Source organism: Cololabis saira, chromosome 5 (genome assembly GCF_033807715.1).
Source record: "Cololabis saira isolate AMF1-May2022 chromosome 5, fColSai1.1, whole genome shotgun sequence".
Classification (NCBI taxonomy): Eukaryota; Metazoa; Chordata; class Actinopteri; order Beloniformes; family Belonidae; genus Cololabis; species Cololabis saira.
Window position 1 is genome coordinate 19,020,700 of NC_084591.1, and position 21,334 is coordinate 19,042,033.

General features: G+C 41.1%; 1 protein-coding gene across 1 annotated transcript in view; it reads left to right on the forward strand.

Moving 5' to 3' along the window:
• Positions 1 to 21,334, forward strand: part of zfpm1 (zinc finger protein, FOG family member 1) — a 126,281-nt gene that overhangs the window by 33,505 nt on the left and 71,442 nt on the right. The window contains exon 2 of the mRNA XM_061721135.1: positions 18,955 to 19,101. Within this exon, the coding sequence (XP_061577119.1) occupies positions 18,955 to 19,101 (147 nt within the window). The remainder of the gene's footprint in view (positions 1 to 18,954; positions 19,102 to 21,334) is intronic.

Sequence of the window (21,334 nt, forward strand, 5' to 3'; positions counted from 1 at the left end):
GTTATCTGTTTGATGGATGTATTGTGCTGAAATGCTGCTATGATTTTAATGTGGCTTTTTATTTGCTTACAAAATACAAGAAAGCAGCTGGTTTGTCGGAGGCCGAGGAGCAGATTATTATTGCAGCAGTCTGCAGGAGGGTGGTGTGAGAGTCATGCAGGCTTTGCTATTGATCAGTATATGTATGTATGGATGTGTATGTGTATGTGTGTGTGTATATATGCATAGCTGAGTTGAATGATATCGACTAATGCAGGTGGCATCGACTCTGGTTCAGCCCCCCCTGCATACACATACACACATGCATGTTATCCCCAGGGCAGTTCTTGTTGCAGTCTTGGTCATGTTTTTGTCTCCGAATGTCAGAACTGTTTTCCTTCCCTCCTTCAGTGTGTTTAGTCTCTGGTCCCACTAGAAACATCTGTGTGTGTGTGCTGATTCCTCCTGTGTAGCTGTACAGTTACCATGAAGTTTCCGATAAAGCGCAAGATGAAGGCCAGAAGAGAACATAAGAGAGAGAGAGAGAGAAAGAAAGAAAGAAATTGGGCAACTGGGGAAAAGTGCATTAAAGGCGTACAGCCGTCAGCTTCTCTGGTGTTAAAGATCTTCTTCTCTCTGTGACGTGAAGCTGGTTCATGTCAAACGTGAGGGGAGGGGCGGGGGTCACTCAGACAGGGAGGACCGTCTCAGACTCTTTCCTTCTGCATACCATTATAATCTCTCATCTGCCTCCCATCTTTCCCCCGGCTTGAGATCAAGGAGGAGGGATTATTGTGTCATGCACACACACACACGGATATTAACACACAGTGCAGAAAAAATGCTAATCGGGGTGAAAGTCAGACACACATGAATGCACCATAACCGTTTGGCCTCATGTTACTAACCGGGACGTACATTGAAGTCCTGGCATCTCCTGTAGGAGCCAGCTCTCAACTGTCCTGCCCAGCAGCTACAAACGGAGCTCAGGTGATGTGAGAGGACCACCTGCTGGAGGACTTGCTGGAATAACAGTAGACGTAGATGAACAAACACGTCACGGTTTAACTTTGCTTTCACCTGTGAAAATGATGCAGCCCCCGGGATCATCGATGCCAAAAGCAGTATCTGCCGATCACCGATCCCAGCGTGAAATCCATAAATTCGTCAATATTGTTGTCTCATGTACACAACACTAACATTGTATAATTAGATATAGAAATTAAGAGATGAGAAAGTATCATTGTCTGTTTTATTGCAGGCTGAGGAAATATTTCACCGTCTAGAGACTCTTAGAGACGACTTAGACTCACAAAGAGTAAGTGTAGCTTACTAGCTTAAGCTTTCCTGTGGCAATAATTGCAGTGCACCAACACAGACAACAGCAGATATTTCACTCTCTTAGAGTTGATACAAGTTGTAAACTATAAACCTTCGTTTTCCTGTGGAAAAAGGAATTCAATCTTAAAATAAAAATGAATTATGAAAGCTTTAGCGATAGTATCTGCCGTGCGTGACCTAGGAAACTCTTGTGAGTGAAGCAAAACTCTTCACACTAGAGCTCCAAATGTCACTCGTGAAGCCGACTGACACGACTGTCGTCCTGAATAAGGGTTAGGGTTTGGATGTGACTGTATATTAGGGGTGTAACAATATATCGTGCCACAATCTAAAACATACTAAGCACTACAGATAAACTGAATATAGTGTAATTATAGTCCCTGATTTACATCAGAATATAAAGAATATATTTATAAAATAATGAACCCTGAATTACCAAAATAACCTTCTTAACAAAAATAAATCTCCTCTTACACTTATAAGGTGAGCATGAATCAATCTTTTTTATGATGTAAAATGTATTTATTTACTTTTATTTATTTATTTAATTTTAGTTGTACTTGTATGAAACTGAAGATCATAATGCAAACCTGACATTTACTTTTAGTTCAGTTTGTGGAAAATGGTTGGCCTGGCTTTCTCTTTAAAACTTAAACAGTTATAAAGCATTACAAACTGTAACAATAGGGCAAAGTACCGTACCGTATCGTACCGTATCGTGAGATTAGTGTATCGTTACACCCCTACAGCGCGTACCGTGGATCCAAACGGCTAACAACGCGTTTAAACCCAATGTTGCATCTCTAGTTAGAAATGCAACAACGGAGCTATTTGCGTGAACATCTAAAAGCCACAACATCGGCATCTCCGTGGAGAGATCCTCTGAAATCTCCCAGGAAAGCGGTTCCAGAGGTTCCAGAGGGTCCAGAGGGTCCAGGTTCGGAGCCAGGGGCTCCTGGCGTCGACCCGTTTCCCCTCAGCAGGATTCCATGTGCACTGCTGAACTGCGTGTGTGTATATTCAGGCTTCTGACCTTTCTGGCACAGGGCATCTCCAGCCTTCACCATCCCTTCACACTGCGTGTCTTTGTTAGTGGCCATAAATGCAGAGGTTTGTGTAGTTCACGGTGGATGGGATTGAGAAAGTTCAGATATTTTTGGGAGCGGTCACATGCAGCCGTATACGAGTGGGCCCCCGAACTCCCACACCGGAGCTAAGACCCGCTGTTGTCGGGGGCTGGAGGTGGTGATTTTGGAGATTGACCAGAGCAACTAAAATGATAGGAATGCTATCTAGAAGAAGAATAAAAAACAGTTAACAGTTGGGGGTGGTGGTGGTGGTCTAGTGACTACAGAGGTGGGCTTGGGTCTGGAGGACCAGGTTCAAGCCCCTCAATGGCAACCAATAGGGCTGTTCGATTTTGCCCAAAAATAAAATCTCGATTTTTTTCTCTCAAAATCCGATTTTCGATTACGATTACGATTATTTTGTGAATTGACAAAAGTCAAAGAAATGATTTCAAATATGCTGTTTTTTTATTGAACATTTGCCCCATTGGGCTTTATTAAACCAAAAATGAATGAATAAAGTGCAAAACTCTGTAAAATAAGTTGAAAAAAAGTTTTAAAAAATATAATAAAATATAAAGTTTTATCTCTGAAAAAAAAAATCAGCAAATGCAGCACTTGCAAACATACAGTAAGTTATATTTCCAATTAAATAAAACAAGACATTTTCTAATTAAACTAAACTGGGTCTTTGCATGCTAAATAATAATGCAACCCATGAAGGAGGTAGAGGTGTTTAATGTCAGTCATTACATTTGCTATTCACATTTGCAAGTTTTTTGCAAGGAACACGAGCCGGTCTACGGCATCTGGCTTGAGGGATGCCCAATGGCATGTTACAACGCCCCCTCCTACACTAAAGAGCCTCTCCCATGGGGCACTTGTCGCAGGTATTGAGAGGTATTTCCATCAATCATTAATATGGTATCAATCATTAATATGTGTGCAGACAAGGTAAAAAAAAAAAAAAAAATTAAAAAAAAGGGAAAAATCGATTTTACGATTTTCACGTTTTAACATCGTTCTAATTACATAATCGCGATTACGATTTAAAATCGATTAATCGAACAGCCCTAGCAACCAAGATGAATCACCTTGGGCCCCTGAGCAAGGCCCTAACCCCTAATTGCTCCATGGTGTGTGTAAGTCAGTTGTAAGTCACTTTGGATAAAAGCGTCTGCTGCTGCTCATGTTTTTACATCTCCGGCGTAATTGTAATGAGCAGTTAACTAACTGGGATCATCACCGTGACAGTCTGCATCCGTCGCTGTTCATCTTCATCTTAGGAAGGAGAAAGGAGACGCAGAAAACTCACGTTCGCACACTACTGGGATTTCACAAATACTCGTCGTTTATTCATCAACCTTACAAAGCCCAGTTGGATGGTACTAAAGTTATCATAAATGAAACCGTCAACCAAACTGTTTTGAGTTGAGAGGTAAGTAACAGGAGCTCAGATGGTACGTCTCTCTGTAGCGAGTGCATTGCTCTAAACAATAACAAGCGACGTCAGTTTGAAAAGTTTGAAAAAAAAAACAAAAACGTACAGGCGCAGAACTCTTAGTTTTTAGCGACGCAACGAGAGTCCTGCTTAATTTTTGAGATTTCTAAAAAAAATTCCATCTTTTCTGGATGTGATCACATGACCAGAGCAGGTGTGTAAAAGCACCTGTTCGTGTCTCCGTGAAGAGGCTCTGTGGCACACGCCGCCGGTACCACGTCGTCTCGTTCCGGGATGACCTTATTTCCTCCAGGAACGTCGGTTAGTGCACGTCTGTCTGCGCCGAGACGTGTGTGAACATTCTCACCATTTTCCTCAAGGACGAGTCTCCTTCTATCAGAGGAGATATGGAAGGAAAAAAAACACCGTCTCTGATGTGATGTGGGGATACAGATGATGGGTAGACTTCACACACCGTCTGACCTTGTGTGTGTGTGTGTGTGTCTGCAGGAAAAAAGTGCCTAGTGTTTTCTGACCTTCCCTTGACCATCTTAAGAAACTCGTGGAGCCTCTTATCCCGGCAGTGTGATTGTATTACTCAGATTTTGTTGCGCCATTGTTCTGTGCGTGTGTAAGGGTGTGTTTGGCGGTTCCCACTGGTTACGGCATTACTAGATTATCACGAGCTCCCGACATTTTTTACAAGAATTGTGGAATTGTTCAGCAGTGGGAACCTCTTAGTGCGTTTCATGTATGGTCTTCGTTGTGCTGCCAGCCTGCTCACTAGTCTTACCCACTCTGGCTTTTTTTTCTTTACGGAAAGGACGGGGGGGGGGGGGGGGTTGTAGATAGGAGGATTCAATAAGTAGTTGAATCCCCCCCTTCCCCCCCCGTGGATCTTAGGACGGTGGGAAAGTTCAAATCTGCTGCTATTTTCTATCTTTTATCAGCCAGGCTTATCGGCTGGCTTTCTCGTCTGCATGCCTGGCTTCAATAGTCCAGGGTCTCAGCTCGGGCGGCGCGCTAACTGCTCTCTATCGTCCTCCCCCTAGGCTCCTCCCCTCTCTCTTTCTCTTTCAAACGCCACCTGTTTTCACTCCCTTTTTCCTTCTCCGTGGTTTATCTCCATTCCAGTAAAAAAGACAAAGAGAGGACTTCTTTTGGCTGCTTGTTTATATGCAGCAGTCGTCACAAGGCGAGGTGAATATTAATCTGTCAGTCTAGTCAAACAGTTGAAACACGTGTATTATCCAACATCTCTGACCTTGATTCAGTTGCACGTAGGGCTGGGGATCGATTCAAATGTCAAGAATCGATTCGATTCCGATTCTTAAGATTCAGAATTGATTATCAGGATTTGATTTGATCCGATATTGATTTGGGTTAGTGTTATTAAAACAGTTTTTTGAGCTGTTACCTGATAGACTATAGTTATGCAACATATTACTACTAGTATTGAGATTCAACAACAAGTATTGGCAGCTAATGATGCTGTAAAGACCAATCACCTCCCAGAATGCTGATATAACTGCTTTCAGAAACATCATGTGGGTCAGAATTACCAAACAGATCCAGGGCAACAAACAGAGGAACTATGAAATCGGTTTAATTTTTTAACACATTACGGTTTTTAATTTTTGAGAATTTGGTTTTTAGCATTTTATGCAAATTTAACCCCAAGAAAGTATATAAAGCAATGATAACTGAAAACTTTAATGTTTTCATACTTTTAAACAGATTTAAAGGAAAAAACATGGCACCTGTTATGCTCCTGTCCAACAAAACATTCCTTTTTTGGGCATAAACAAAAAAATTCCAAAGAGAATCGGAAAATCTATTTTTCAACACAGGAATAGTTGCATGAATTTGGGAATCATTGTTGTGCATGTGGAGTGTGATCCGGAAAGGACGTTTGAACCAATTTCACATCTTTGACATGAATGAATGTCTTTCCAAAGACTGATAGACTTTAGAGCGACCGACACTGGTTGTTGCAACGGGAGATGAGCAGGAATGTTACACAGATTGATCAACGTGCTGTAACACACTGCTGCTGGTTTCTGGATCCGTGCTGCAGGTGGTGTAGGAGCATCATGTACATGTGCAGCATGCATTTTCTATCCGATATGGTTTTTATTTACATGAAAGTAGTTTTTTTTTTTTTTTTCTTCAGACAAACGTGCATCTGGAGCGCACACACTCTTTTATCACAATACACATACGTTCACTTTTCATTAGCCTTTCAGACGATCGGCGTGGAAATGGCAGACTGCTGCCGCTCTCCTGTGATGTGTGTGGGAGTGATGTGTCCTTGAGGAAAATGAAACGCTCTGTCAGAGTGAGAGCGTCTGAAGTGCTGCCAGAGAAGGAACGGTTGTGAAACAGAACACCAGGAGGAAGGCTTGATCCAGCGCAGGCCGCCGAGGCGCCTCCACGCCTCCACGCCTCCACATCTCCGTCACAGGACATTCACAGGTGGATTTGGAAAAGTTCCGGTTCATCATCAGGCTGACCTTACCTAAGTGACGGCAGATGAATGATACCATCCCTGATTGGTGTTCACCCTTTATCAAGTAGCTTCAGCAGTCACTCCCAAGTGCAGCGTTTGGAGAACATTCCTCCATTACCGAGACAAAGTGCAGCCAAGATGGCAGTGAGCTCAGTGAGAACAAAGATGGGAGACGTGATACATCAGTGATGAAACCTCCTGAAATGCAGCATCTCAGTCATCTGGCCCAGCTATAATACAGCTTTGATTCCTCAAAAAGATTCTGGGTGGTGTTTTGCTCCTTAGGGATGTTTTCATTTGTGTTCACAGATATCCTTTAATGGGTCTTAGAAAGACGCTCAGCAGGGCTAGAATCAAACTATGTTGGGTTAACTTTGTGAAACTTTGACCCAGGCACACACTGGGATATTTTGTTCAGAGAGAGAAAGAGATCCAGATATTATTTCTTCCATTTTGTGCCAAAACACTAGGAAATATGAGGCGTCAAAAGCTGTAATTTACCCATCGGAACCTTCATCCAGGAACTCTGATCTCTAATGCCCCATTGGCTCGGGGATAATATCATTTAGGGACCTGCGGTCATTTGTGATGATCACAGAGGATGTCTGAGATCTTAATCCCGTTCAAATGTGCCGTGTCTGTGATCTGTCAAGTCAAAATTCCACCGCAAATGAGCGACCCTGTTCCAGCAAACAGAGAGGTCATGAGAGGACTTCAGTTCTGTCCAAATGCACGTGTCTATATTCCAATTACATGCGGGCCGGAATCTAAAAAGAACTCCTCTCTTTGCCATTTTAGTTTTCTTCTCCATCCCAAACTCCACACCCCAGTGGAACAAAGGAGAACCAGGGCCCAAATGATCTTTGAACTCTTTGAAAAAAGCCATTGGCTTTATAAGTTATGGCTACTGTTGGCCATAATGCTGCTGAAAGCTGCAAGTCGTCTGTCAGAAAAGACGTAATCACGATAATCAAGTATAAACATGAATTTAACAAACAAATTCTGACAGGTAGCAGTGCAGCTTCAGCTTTAAAAATTGACAGTTTTGCACACTTGAAATGTTCCTTGTGGAGCAGATGAAACCCGGTTTTCTGCTTGGTGTGAGTGTTAAATGCTCAATTTACAGCTGGAGTACAAGAGTTGACAGTACATTAGGCAGGTTTGGATGCTTGGAGAGGAGTTGAAGCTGAAGACAGGAGTGTTCAGAAGCTTTTTGAAGGTAGGAACACTGGGCCTCAGACTGCCCTGTGACAGAGGGATGCAGTGAATTTAAATAACTGGCTGATGACCCAGAAGTCTCTCGGTAGGTTGCATAAGGTGACAGCCGTGGGTTGCTGGTGAAGGAGCATTTATGGCTGAGATGGTTATTTTCCGGAGTTATTGGCTTTCTTGGCTATAATTCCTTAGTTATTCCCACATCCTCCGATGTATTATCACCAGAAACAAAATGACAAACTGAATATTAACGAAGCCACTTCTTGTCATTTTTTTGTGTCAGATATGACATACGTATTTAGATTTAAAATATCAGGAAACGGGAACATTTCAAAGTGAAGAAGTTGGCAGTTTCAAAGAACAGTACAAATGTGGTTTTCACTTTAATGTTTTGGTGTTTTTGTGTTGATAAGCTGATAATCCAGGCATGAAAAAGAACATCTTTGTGAAGTGCTTTTTGCAGAATTTCAAAATGATACAAACTGGGCAAGATGGTGACGAGCTGATGTCGCCACATGTAGGACTATGAGCTTCTTCAGTCTGTTTAAATCAGTAAAAATACCGTATAATTTTTCCTAACTGGAGCAATTGATGACATATTTGTTGAGTTAATTGTACAAGGGAACTTATTCAAGATCACAAGAAACATTTCCCCAGGTGATAAAATCCTATTTTTGTTGTGTTTTTGACATGAGGAATAAAATTCAGCTCAGAGTCAAAAATAACACCCAGGTTCTTTACACAATGTGATGGTTTAAAATCTTGTAGTTTTGGTAAAAGTTTCTCTCTCTTGGCTTCAGGACCAATAATTAAAACTTCTGTTTTGTCCTGGTTGAGCTGTAGAAAGTTATCTGCCATCCATGACTTTATATCTAAAATACAGTTAAGAAGGGTATGAAGTGGTTTTGTGTCTTCAGGAGACACAGCGATATACAGCTGTGTGTCGTCAGCATAACTATGAAAATTGATGCCGTGCCTCCTGATAACATCCCCAAGCATATATACATTAAAAAGTATTGGGCCTAAAATTGAACCTTGGGGTACCCCGCACTCGATTTTATAGATTCTTGAGGAACATGTATCCATACTTACGCTTGTGAATATTTCAGTGATGAATCAGACATTTTAATTGCTCACTTCTGGTGTCAGATGTGTGTGCAGTAACGCAGCAGCAGGCAGATTTATTTCAGTGCAGCTCCTGGGAGACGCTGGACTATCACATGTGAAGAGGCAGCTGATCTCCTCCTCCACCGCCAGCCTTTCTCTCCGGGGGCCATGAAGGATACCCCACTGCTGGACCAATCATCACGGCCGGTGCCGGTGCAAAGCACTGTGGGTATCTGTGTGGGCATTATCACCTGTTATCTCTCCACCTGCCTGCCTCACGCCCGAGAAGCAAATATCTCCTCATCTCCAGCGGGAAAAAGTGAATTGTTAGTCCCACATGCAGCCGCAGAGCCTCTCTTCCTCTGATTATGCCCCCATCCCTCCATCCACTCCAGTGCTTTCTTCATCTCACCTTCTGTGTCTCTGTGTCCCAGGGTTCAGCTGGTGTCTCACCCCGCCGTCTCCCCGGGACCTTTATCAGGGAGACGGCTCTGCTCATTAAGGAGTTAATTTTCTCACTGTTATCTCCGATTAGTATAGTCAACCTAAAGCACTGTGAATTCTTTAAATTTTCCTTCCTTGTTATCAAAAAGAGCAAAAGAAGAAAAAAAGATGGGAATGGGGGGATATTTAATCATTTAAGTAGTCTTCCTGGGGAACTAGATTTCTCTCTTTCTTTTTTTTCCTTCTTCCCAGCAATGTAAAGAAATCTTTGCTGAAAGCCGGCCCAGCTCAGTAATTCAGTTTTTAAAGCACGAGGATGGAGGATGGATGGAGGGAGGTGGAGGACGAGGGGGAGACGGGGGGGCTGCTGTGGCTGTCGTGGTGGTAGAGGGAGGGAAGAGAGGAGAGTGGAGAGAAAAAAAAAGGAGAAAAAAAAAGAACGACTTGATGAAATTCCGCTATCAGCTCCGAACCAATATGCAAAATATCTCGCTGGAAATCAAATAGCTATTATGTTTTCATTTCCACGTCGGCGTATTTGCTTAATGAAGAGGAGACAGATCAGACCGGCAGAGAGAGTCTGCAGGAGCCGATAACCGCCAACGGCTCCCAGCTATCCACACAGAGTGACGCTCCCAGTCACTACGCTTTTTCACCAGAAAAAAAAAAAAAAAAACAGAAAGAAAGAAAGAGGGGATGGAGGGGAGGCAGGGAGAGAGAGACAGGGAGGGAAGGTGATGGAGTGTAAAGCATAGAGAGAGCGCAAGTGATATTGAAAGGGGGCAGAGAGAGGATGATGGAAAGAGAGGAGGAAGTGAGAAAATGAAGGAGAGACTGCAGGTTGGGATGGAAAGACGGAGGACAAAAAACCCCAAAACAACCCAGCATTATAAACTATAAAAGCACTTTTAAACTGGAGATTCCAGCGTTTTCCTCTTGATTTGTGTGTGGATGCATGTTGAGGCCTTTGATGTGTGGCTCCCTGCTGCGTTCCTCTGCATCGGCTGGCTTGTTTATCGTCCTGGTGTCATCTGTCATTAAGATGACTCTGGCGGCGCGCCGCCTGGCCCAGCTGTGCTCCTGCAGGGGGATGCTGTCCCTTTCTTCACACCATCACTGCGTGCTTTTTCACCTTTAATGTTTCTCTTTGCTGTAAATGAACACCTGCATATTCCTGAGCTTTTAAATTCCCCTTTTTAAAATATGTGCAAAGGTTTTTGTTGGCTGCTGCAGGATTCAGATGCATGTTTAGCAGCTTCATTGGTGAACGGCCACAATAAAGGAATTGAATTAACGTGCAACAGATCCATACCGACAAAGGGGAACCCAGACTGCCAGAACTGGAACTCTGCGGGGTGTATTTGTATAAATTAGGATAATTTGCAGGTTTATAGTAAATAAAAACAAACTCTAATACATTACATACATTTCGTCCAGTGTGAAATCTCAAATGAAATAAAACCACATTTTCTCAGTGTCCATGGTAACCGTGTCAGGCTCCTTGGTCAAAGCCAAAAACTATCTTACGCTCTGCTGCAAGGAAAAAGAGAAAAAGAAGTCTTCACCATCTTTGATTATCACCATAAGAAACAAAATCAAACAAATGAAATGTCAGGAAAAAGAAGCTCAAACACTTACGAGATGCTTTTCTTTGAACATAGCTTATAAAGATAATTTAATAATTTAAAAATGTAAATGGTATCTGTCAAATATAAAACAAATTTTATTGCAACTTACACCACAATAATTAAGGCAGTTTAGCATAATTGTTTTTGTGTTTGTAGGTTGAGTTCAATATCCAAACAGTTGCAGTTGCTCTCTCTTCTTCATATCGGCTGTCATGGTTCAGAAACCGGATTTAAATGTTGCTGCAAAGCTAAATATTTAAAGGACAACTTTCAACTTTCACCTCACGGTGTCCCTCAGTTATGAGGTGAGAAGCTGGAATCGCCTTTCCAACCTCAGGATTCTGTGATGGAAAGCCTTAATGATCGGGCTCATCAATGAAACCGAGTGATTGGAGGATGCTTCCTTTGGGTCTTATCTAGGGTTGCCAATCGTCCCTTGAAAAACGGAATCGTCTCGTATTTATAAACTAAAGTGCGCGTCCCGTATTGAGCTGAAAAGGGACGCACTTAGTCATAAAATGCCAATGGCATTGAGCTGTTGAGTTCATAAGTTATTTTTTTCTGTTTTACTACAACTGTAGTCTACAGTCATGGTCTTTGAGGCACAAAAATGTTTACAATTTTATACAGACTTTCTGTTTGCACTTTTGTTATTGCACTATTACAGAATGGATGTTCTGCTTTCTTTCTATTGTTTTATATTAATTTATACCATTTTAAGTTAAGCAGGACAGGTTTCTGTGTAAGAAAGATACTTATTTTATTCGGTTCATTTTGTTATTTTGTATTAAAGTGAATTGCTGGATAATAATTTAGGTTTTCCATGCGTTCATGGTTTTCAAAAATATGCATCTAATTCAATTCAGGTTTGAGTCAAATAGTTAAAAAAATCGTTTCACTCACAAAAAAAGGGGCTAAAAAAATTCACCACGCCAGGAAGGGTGAAGGCAATCGGGTTGGCCGACCCTGCCGAGGTGTCCCTTATTTATTTTTCAGGGAGTTGGCAACCCTGGTCTTATCACTGACATGTCAAAAGTGCTTTGGAAGCATAACCCAGATCAGATCCCCTGATTCCATGCAGGAATTTTTTCTGCCCTGACGTCAACAGCTTCTCCAAACGCTGAAGGAGAGAGGCCGGTTTTTCTGAATGCTGAATGAGAGCGATCGATACGGGGGCCGGCGTGGAGGCCCGGTCCTCTTGTGTGGGCAGTAGCCGTGGCGACAGCGGCCATGCCGCCGTGATAAGAGCCCGTGCAGCATTGAGGGAAATGTTTAAAGTGCAAAGTTGATGAGGAGCATTTCCTCTGCTGCGGGTAATTCTCCTCACTCTGATCAATAAGTGGCTGCTCTCCAGTGCGTGACTCTGTGTCAGGTACCTCCGTTTTCTCGACTCATCCTCCTCTCCTTCCTATTCTCGCCTCCTTTCTTTCTCTAAATATTCCCTTTTAATGTTTCTCTTCACAAGTCTGTGATTTTTCCGATACTAGCACTCCTCTCCCTCTCCCTTTCTTGCTTTCAGGTCTGATGTGTTTTTTTTTTGTGCGACGGGTTATTAGCGTGAGAGCGGCGAGGCCTGCGTCTGTTTAATCAGCTTGTTGAGCACGCAGGTTTGATGTGTGTTGTCTCTGTGTTTAATCAGCGAGCTGTGAGCTCCAGGTTTGATGTGGACGGAGAGTTAATAAAGCAGTATCTTTGGCGCCTTCATCAGCAGCAGCACTTTGTTCTGCCTCTCCTCGCCCCTCGAAGACTGACAGCTGCATTCTAGTGTTCTTCTTTCCCTGCAGGACCACGTCTCTCTCTCGGTCTGATCCGACTGCTGGAATGGATTCCATCCTTTTATTTTATATGCCGTTAGTCCTCAACTGGCTGCTTCCTGAAACCCCTGGAGAATAAGCTCACAGCTAACAGTCCGAAGACTACTCAAAAAAAGACTACTCAAAAAAAGAATTTGTTGGGTGAACATAAAAAAATTATGGAAAGTATTTACACCTAATCATAATACGCTCATACAGCAAGAACATTTTTTGTTGAGTGACATAAATATAAATATGCAGGGTCAACATGAGGTATTGGCGTTACTATTACTTAAATACAAACATACATAATCATTTTTTGGATGGGCATAAATCTTTGAAAGTATTTCCACCCAATTATAATACGCTCATTCAGCAAGAAACAGTTTTGTTGAGTGAAATGAATGTAAATATGCTGAATCAAGATAACATGTTTTTATTACTATTACTTAATTACAAAGAGTAAACCTAACATAACTTTTAAAGGTTATTTCAATATATTTACCCATGTTTGATTCAACAAATTATACTGATCATTCCTTTGTCATATGAAAATCAATAGTAATGATTCAATAAAAGTCAAATCTGACATCAATATTTACTTTAAATAATTTAAATATGTATCATCCTAATATACAACAGTTGATACCAAGTTAGGAGAAAAACACCTAAAAGCAAACATGATTTCTTGAGATTGAATGTGGCATTACTAATCGTCTAGACGACAAAATGTATTGCATACTAAAAAAGAGGGCAAGAGCGAAACCAAACGTCTTTGAGAACTCATCATTGATTCTTCTTCTGTTTTTCTATTGATCCATCAATAGATGGTTTGTATCAGTTGATTGATGATTTACTTTTTCAAGCCCCATATCGAGTCAAAGCATGAGCCGCCTAATTCATCCCCAGCTGCATTAGCAAGATTTAAGTTATTAAGTAAAAATAGCATTACTCCCCTCAGGTATTATTGACTGGTTGAGGCTTCAATTTTATACAAACTTAGTCTAAAGGCTGCATTTCTTCTTGTGTTTTATCAAAGCCCCTTTCAGATGTGCACAGCTGTCCAGTAATACTCCTGAACATGTTTGTTGCTACGGAGGCTTGAAAGTACAAACATTCATGATAAATACATCAAATGTTAATTAGTTACAGCTCTATTACTTTATACAGCTCTATTTAACTTTGTGTTGATACGTATATATATATATATATATATATATATATATATATATATATATATATATATATATATAAAATCATAATTCCTTTTGTTGACTTGCTTCATTCAGATTATCGACTTTTTTCCCTTAACCTTTATTGTTATGTATTTAGATTTTCATTTGTCTGTACATTTTCTCCTCCTTTTTTTTTTTTAGCACATACAGTATCTGTCCGCTTTTTACATTTTTATACATGTTTCTGTCTTATTATGCGAATCTGGGAGTGCTGACTCTCAGCTGTCTCCTGGGGACGCACTATTTTAGCAATGGAGACTGAAGTCATTACTATGGCGATGCCCTTAAACGAGGACTTTCTTCTCCATCTCACCTTAACTATAAAAAAAAAAGTAAAAGAAAAGCTTGAACTGTGATTTTGTTGAATGATGAGCCAACTGTATCGTAGCAACTATATTCTAATTTTCTGAGACAGTCCTGTATATACACACACACACACAGATTAATTAGTAAGCAGGTGGTTGCTATAGGTTACTTCCTGCTGTAACAGGCGAAGAAGGTTGCTGACTTGGAGAAGGGAGTCTGACAGAACCAGTGATTTTGGTCCGATACAAGAGAAAAATGAAGACAGGTCATCTCTAAAAGCTGCAATTGTCAATAATCTATCGGCAAGAGTTCTCCATCCACAAAAATATAAAGGGTTGCTGTTTACATGAGTATATCCTAAAACCAAACCAATACACGAGTAAATGAGCCTGAAACCCACACTGGAAAACAACCGAAAGTGTTGTGTAACTTTGAATATTCATCCAGTTTAAACATTAAGACAAAATCTGTGTTTTAGATGCTTCCCTTCAGCGCCAAGGTGGTTCTGCACAACCGCAGCACCAGCTAGCAAGTAGGGGCTGTTGTCAGTTGTTTGCTGTTCTCAGTTGTTGTAAATGTAAATGTACTTTATTTATATAGCCCTTTACAGCCACCTCTAGGTGAGCCAAAGTGCTTAACAGAATAAAACATACAGAAATACATATACAATACAATCATAAGACAGAGCAAATAATAGATAGAATAAAAGAAAAAGTGTCACCCCACTACTGGGTATTAAAAGCCATTCTAAATAAATAGTGAGCAAATTTAAGGCTTGATTTAAAAAGGCCCAGGTCAGAGATGGTGCGTAGGTTGCGGTGGAGCTTGGGGCCCGGGGGGGCAATTGAAAAGGCTCGGTCACCCCAGCGCTTGAACTTTGACCCCGGCACCTCCAACAACAGTTGGTTTGAGGATCTCAGCGCCCTGCCATGCACACGCACCGTCAAAAGCTCCCATAAATAGGGCGGGTCAAAGCCGTTGAGGGCTTTAAAAATAAAAACATTAAAAGTTTTAAATCAATTCTAAAATGGACAGGAAGCCAATGGAGTGAATAGAGGACCGGAGTGATGTGCTCACGTCTTTTAGTGCTAGTAAAAAGACGGGCAGCTGCATTCTGCACTAGTTGAAGGCGGCTAATAGAGGACTTGGAGACGCCAACATATAGTGCATTACAATAGTCTCATCTCGAGCTGATTAGAGCGTGAACAGCTTTCTCCAGGTCGTGACGATTTAAAAAAAAGATTTCACTTTGGTTCGGAGGCGTAACTGATAAAAACTTGTTGTCGGCTGTTTGCTGTTGTCTGCTGTTGTCGGCTGTCTGAATGAAACCGCAACAAACATTAAATGTGACCAACCAGGGATGAAAGCCAATTGCATCAAATTGTCAAAGCTGTTCATGTCTTGTGTTTCACGTGTGAAATGGGCATCGGCACATTTCTCCATCAGAGCCGTGTCCTGCTTTGCTTTCTGAAAACATCTTTGTTTTTCTTGTGTATTATTTAATTAATCAGCACTGTCCATTGATTGAAATCTCATTGGAACTGGGAACTCGTCTTCTTAAAGCCTCACATTGTCACCCTCTTAAAAAAAAAAAAGGCCAAAGTCATATTTTGATCCAAATATTGAGTTGTCTGAGGGAAAAAAAGACATTGACCATTGTTGAATATGTTCAACGATATATTTCATAGACATCATCAACCTGACTTGCTTTGACTTTTTAACCTTTTGACGTTAAATTCCCACCACCACATAACAAAACAAGTTGCTGGTCGAGGAAGGTTGTGGGTAAAAGAGGAGCAGTTTGAAGAGAAAAATCATGGAGAACATTTATTTAAAACAACAAAAACAAACCAAAAAGCAACTCTTCTTGATCTGGAGAGTGCTTTTCTTTTTTTTTTTTTCAATGTGCAGCTCAAAGTTTCATTGACATGACAACTCAAGTTGAAGGAACTGGAGTGAGCTTGGGGCATTTTTTAGACTTTAGATCCTCGGTCTGCAGTCTGGAAAGCCGAACATTGTTGTTGGATAAGACCCAACTTAATTGATGACCCTCCTACAGAGATACACATGTGGGTTACGTCTCTTCATAATTGCGTCATCTTTTCTTGAATTAGTTCAGTCCAATTTTCCTGGATATCGCAGTGTAACAATTAAAGGCCGTAGCTTTAAAACGGACTAATGAAGTAGAACATGGGGCACTTATCACACCGGCCCCCGCTATCCTCTCTGCCAACTATCCGAGACAGGAAGAGAAGGCAGCCGCAGAATATTTCTGCTCGGATAAAAGAGGAGGGAAAGTGGAGCTGAAACTTTTTCCGCACCATTTGATGTCCGAAAGCAGCGATGCAGCGATTGATTCATTAAACCAGAGCTGTAATGAGGAAAGAAATCATAATTCAAACTTAATTTTAAACTGGAAATATAATTGGAATGTTACACAGAGAAGTCCCTTTGTACAATTATGATTAAAGGAAAATTAATTGTATGAAAATGTCCTTAAAGATACTGAAAATTAGATCTAGTGCAGCTCTGGCGACATGGGCCCAATTCTAAAAATATTGTGTACAGGATCGATCTTTTTATTCTTTCTCCTCCAGTCTTTTTTTTTTTTTATATGAAGGTCCAAATCTAGTTGTGTTAATTTTATCTGAAATTAGAGTGAACCATGCAGGCGTGGAAGTTGAAATTAGCCTAAAGATGTTTCATTTACAAAGACAGAAACACTTTGTCAGCCGGCAATTGTTTCCCAGCATTATCTCTGCCTGCTTTTAATTGCTTTGGAAGTGAAATTAACAGAATTAGAAAAATTGCCTCTCCCTTTTTCTACAAGCTTCTTTATTCACGGGTATTGTTTTGCGCTTTGTATAGATTATAGACTCCTTTTGTTTAAGAATTGTAAATATATACGCCCCCCAGTCACGGCTTTAGTGCCGAAACAATCCTCCCCTGTTCGTTCCAATGCATCCTCCAGAAAATTAATTTACAACCTGTTCTGGATTGAGGGAGAAACACGGCAAATGTCTGTATTCATTTCACCCCCGGTTCAGTCGTTCCAAAACAATGCGCCCACCCTCCTCGTCTCTCCAGCGCATCACCATCATTATGTATGCGTGTCTCCCTCAGCAGTCTGCAGCATGTTAACCGCCCCGGCCCGACTCCCCCTAATCCCCTCAGAGGAACCGGCACCCTCAATGAATAATTCGATCACGCAAACCTCTCGGGAGCTGCGGCTCCAGCAATGCAGATGTGAATTACAGATTCTCCCCTTCTGCAATCGGCAGGCCTTCGAAAGACTAATAACTTGACGGGAGAGAGAGACGCGGCTAACAAACGGGTGAAATATTTCAAGGTTCGGATCTCTTAATGCACCATTAAAAGATCCATCTGGCAGTCAGTGTTATTAATGAAGCAGTTTTAAAGAAGTCGCATTAAATCCATATTAACTGACTTCAATTTTTTGGATGTAATCTTCAAACAGGCTAAAATAGATCAAAAGTACTGTATAATTACTATGGTCAGCAGGGATTATGAAACTGTAATTGATACTGATCAGCCCTGCACTAATCACTCTTTTAGCTGCAATTTTAGGTATACTGTAATTTGGCTTTAAGGTCCCCCTTGGCTTCTTGCTATTAATCTTCCGGATTAGACTGTTCAGCGTGTCCAATTCTTGAAACCGTTTTTTGAATGAGGGGAGACAAAAAAAAGTATTCATGTGTCACTGTGTTTAGAATCCTTTTTTTCCCTTTCCTGTCTGAACGTGTGATCATATTTTTCCATCTCCTGCACGGCTGTGTTTGGACTCGAGGAGGACAGTTCACCACTTCTGCTCTCCTTGTTTTTTTACTGCTACTTTTGTGTGTTTGCGTTAGAGATGCACCGATCAGGATTTTGAGGGCCGATCACCGATCACCAAAACCAGTATCTGCCGATACCGATATTGCCGATCACAGCGTGAAATCCATAAATTCTTCAATATTGTTGTCTCATGTACACTTCACTGACATTTAGGTATCAAAATTAGGAGATGAGAAAGTGTCATGAATTGACCAGTGTTTTATTGCAGGCTGATGTGAAATATTTCACCCTCTAGAGACTCTTAGACTCATGTATTTTATTAACTTAAGCTTTCATGTGGTAATAAATGTGTACAACACAACGTGCAGTGCAACAACACAGACAACAGTAGACATGCCACTCTCTTAGAGTTGATACAAGTTATAAACTATAAACCTTAGTTTTCCTGAGGAAAAAGGAATACATCTTAAAATAAAAAAATGTATTATGAATTATTAAGCTTTGTGAAAGTTTTAGCAATAGCATCCACCGCTATCCGATGATCAAGGTTTATGAATTCATTACCTTATGATGTAGTTTCTTTTTTTTTGCTGTTGCTGCTGTCGTTTATAGGTCTCTGTTATAGGTGAGTTAGCGGCGTTTCTGCACGCTCCTTTACTTTATATAGTCCTTGACTTGAGAAACTTTAAAATGTCTTATCAGCTTCGTTGTGTTGAAATTCTTTTATAACATGAATTCTCGGGGTATTTCCTTTGCATACGCTTTGCAAACTGCATATTTGTTGTCCTATTCGGACATTGTAAAACTCCCATACCGGCGACGCCGGCCACGCCCCCTTAGGACAGCTGGGTCTGAGATGTGGGAACGCACGCGCGGGCAGAGGTTTGTTGTTGTAAATCAGATCAGCCAGCTTTGAACTATTATTTTGAGAACTCGGATCAAAACCAATAGGGGCACTATCGGCCGATACCGATCGGTGGCCAATCGATCGGTGCATCTCTAGTTTGCTTTTTCTTTTATGAGCAAATAGTGGTTTTGAAATGCGCCGTCTTCAAGCTGATCTGAATGTCACTTCCCCCCTCTCGCCCCAGGTTCCCTCGGGGATGTTGACGGCAGCGAGGAGAACGCCGCTGATACGCTGAGCCTGTCGGGGGAGGAGGGCGGGGCCTCGGACCCGGATGATTCCGCCGAAGGGGACGGCTCCAGCCCGCCGCCGTACACGCCCCTCTACAGCGAAGGTAAGCGGCTGGTGACACGTCACCTGCACAAGGAAATGTTGGAACAAAAAAGAGCAAAATGAGCAGCACCTCATCCATATTGGGAAGTTTGATGTTGGTGAGATTTTCAGGAAAAATGACGATAGTCAATACATTTGGATATTCATTGATCTTCATGTAAAGCACTTTATTGACCTTCATTCCTGCTTTGGCCTAGTTTCCACTGAGGAACGCTCAGGGGCCGGATCTGAAGTACTCAAGTTTTCTGGTCATAGATGTTATTTTGGACCAGATTTGGATCTTCAACATTACTTGTTCAGGTTTTCCGAAGGAATCACAGAAACAAAACTGAATTGATCGGAAACGATATATATCTACAATCTGGTTTTAAAAAAACCTGGAAATTGTCAGTAATGCAGTGGCATCCGTACGTTCATGTCTGGGAGCGCTTCACACCCAGGGGTGCCCCTGACCAAAAGGGGGCCCTAAGGCAAATGTTATTTTGAGGCCCCCCCTGCTACACACCCTCACACCTCTCCCCATCCCAAATGTATCATTGGTACAAAATGACCGTATAACATGCCCTTTAACTTGACAACCTTTATTAATAATAACAAATGTACTGTAAGTGTAGACGCAGTCGTTTGATTGTGTAAGTCAAATACAATTTAAAAAAATTAAACCTGAGAGAAAAATATTAATAATCTTCAACCTGAAATTAATCAATATTGAATTAAAAAATGCAACCTGAAATAAATAAATATTAAATAAAAAACGTAATAGTAAAATAAATAAACAAATCCAATTCACAAACAGCCATCAATTACTCATCAAGAGAAAGTTCCACCCCCTCAATCGCCCACAAAAAACTGAAAGCAGGTCTAGCAGGCCTGAAAGCAGAACTAAACATACACGTGTTCCTTTTACAGATGTCTCTATTTTCTGGATGCAAAGTCAACATTGAGGTCGAACACTTCTTAACAACATAAATTGATATAAAGCTATAACCAATATGTTGTATATTGGCAATAATTTGTAGCTTATATATGACCATGAACTGATCATTTTAACACTTTTTCAACAGAGAGCGTAAACAAGGCGTTAAATGTTCATCAGGGCTGCTGGAAAAACACAATTCTCCAGCCTAGACAGAGAGAGAGATAATGAGTGGCAGCTCAGGTGATTGTGCTACAAAGTTTTATTTCAACAACATCCCCACCTTCAGGTGAAGCATAAGTTTCCTCGTGTTTTACCTTTTTTTTTTTTTTCTTGCTCGCTCCTGATTAGTGATGTCTTTAGGACGAAATGTTGAAGTCTCACCTTCTGTAGATCTGCAAGAGCCTGCAGATTGAATTTGTGCAAAGATACAAGCAGTCTACCCTAAAAGGAGGACTTTTCTCTCACAGGGAAACAGAACACCTTGTTTGTGGTTCTTGGTGTTTTCTTCCGTTATTTATTTCCGTAATTTAATTATCTGACAAAGGTCAGACAATCAGAGTAGATTGGGCCTTTAAGAAGTTTGATATCTGATCTTGAGCCAAAAAAACTGTTCCAAAAAAAAATCAGTAACTTATTCCCAAATAAGAAAAAAAACGGGACGATATGGATAATGATAATTAAAAAAAAACAGTGCAGTGATTCTTTCATTTGCTTTCCCTTAAATTTCTTCTCACAGAGGGACTTGACCCCAATATTTAGTTTTCTTTTTCACAATAAATTCATGGCATTTGTAGTTATACACCCTTTAATGCATTTCAGACCTGCAACAGGTGTGAAATGAGCAGTTTCAATGAAGAGCTGAGTCTTTGTCAATAAATCTGTGGGAAAATCATTTACATGTTGAAAAACAAAATTCCTCATAAAGGGATTGGATGGGATTTGCATATTTTCTCCTTCTGCAGTGCATGATATCATTAAACTGTTCAAAGAATCTGGAGGAATTTCAACATGTAAAGGGCAAGGGAAGCAAGGCAGCAAGCACGAGACGGACACCAGTGATCTCTGATCCCTCAGACAAACACGGCAACAACAAATGTCATTCATCAATAGTAACAGATTGCAGTCGGTGGATCTCGGCTCAGCACTGAAAGATGGAGCTGGATTCAGAAATGCATCTAACCTCGTCCATTGACTTCTTTGGGCTCTGAGTTTTCTGGGATGTACCAAAAACAACAAGGACCATCCAGACGGCAGCACCTGATCCAGAGGCCGTTATGGTCTGGAGTCGCATTGATATGCCTAGCAAAGGTCATTA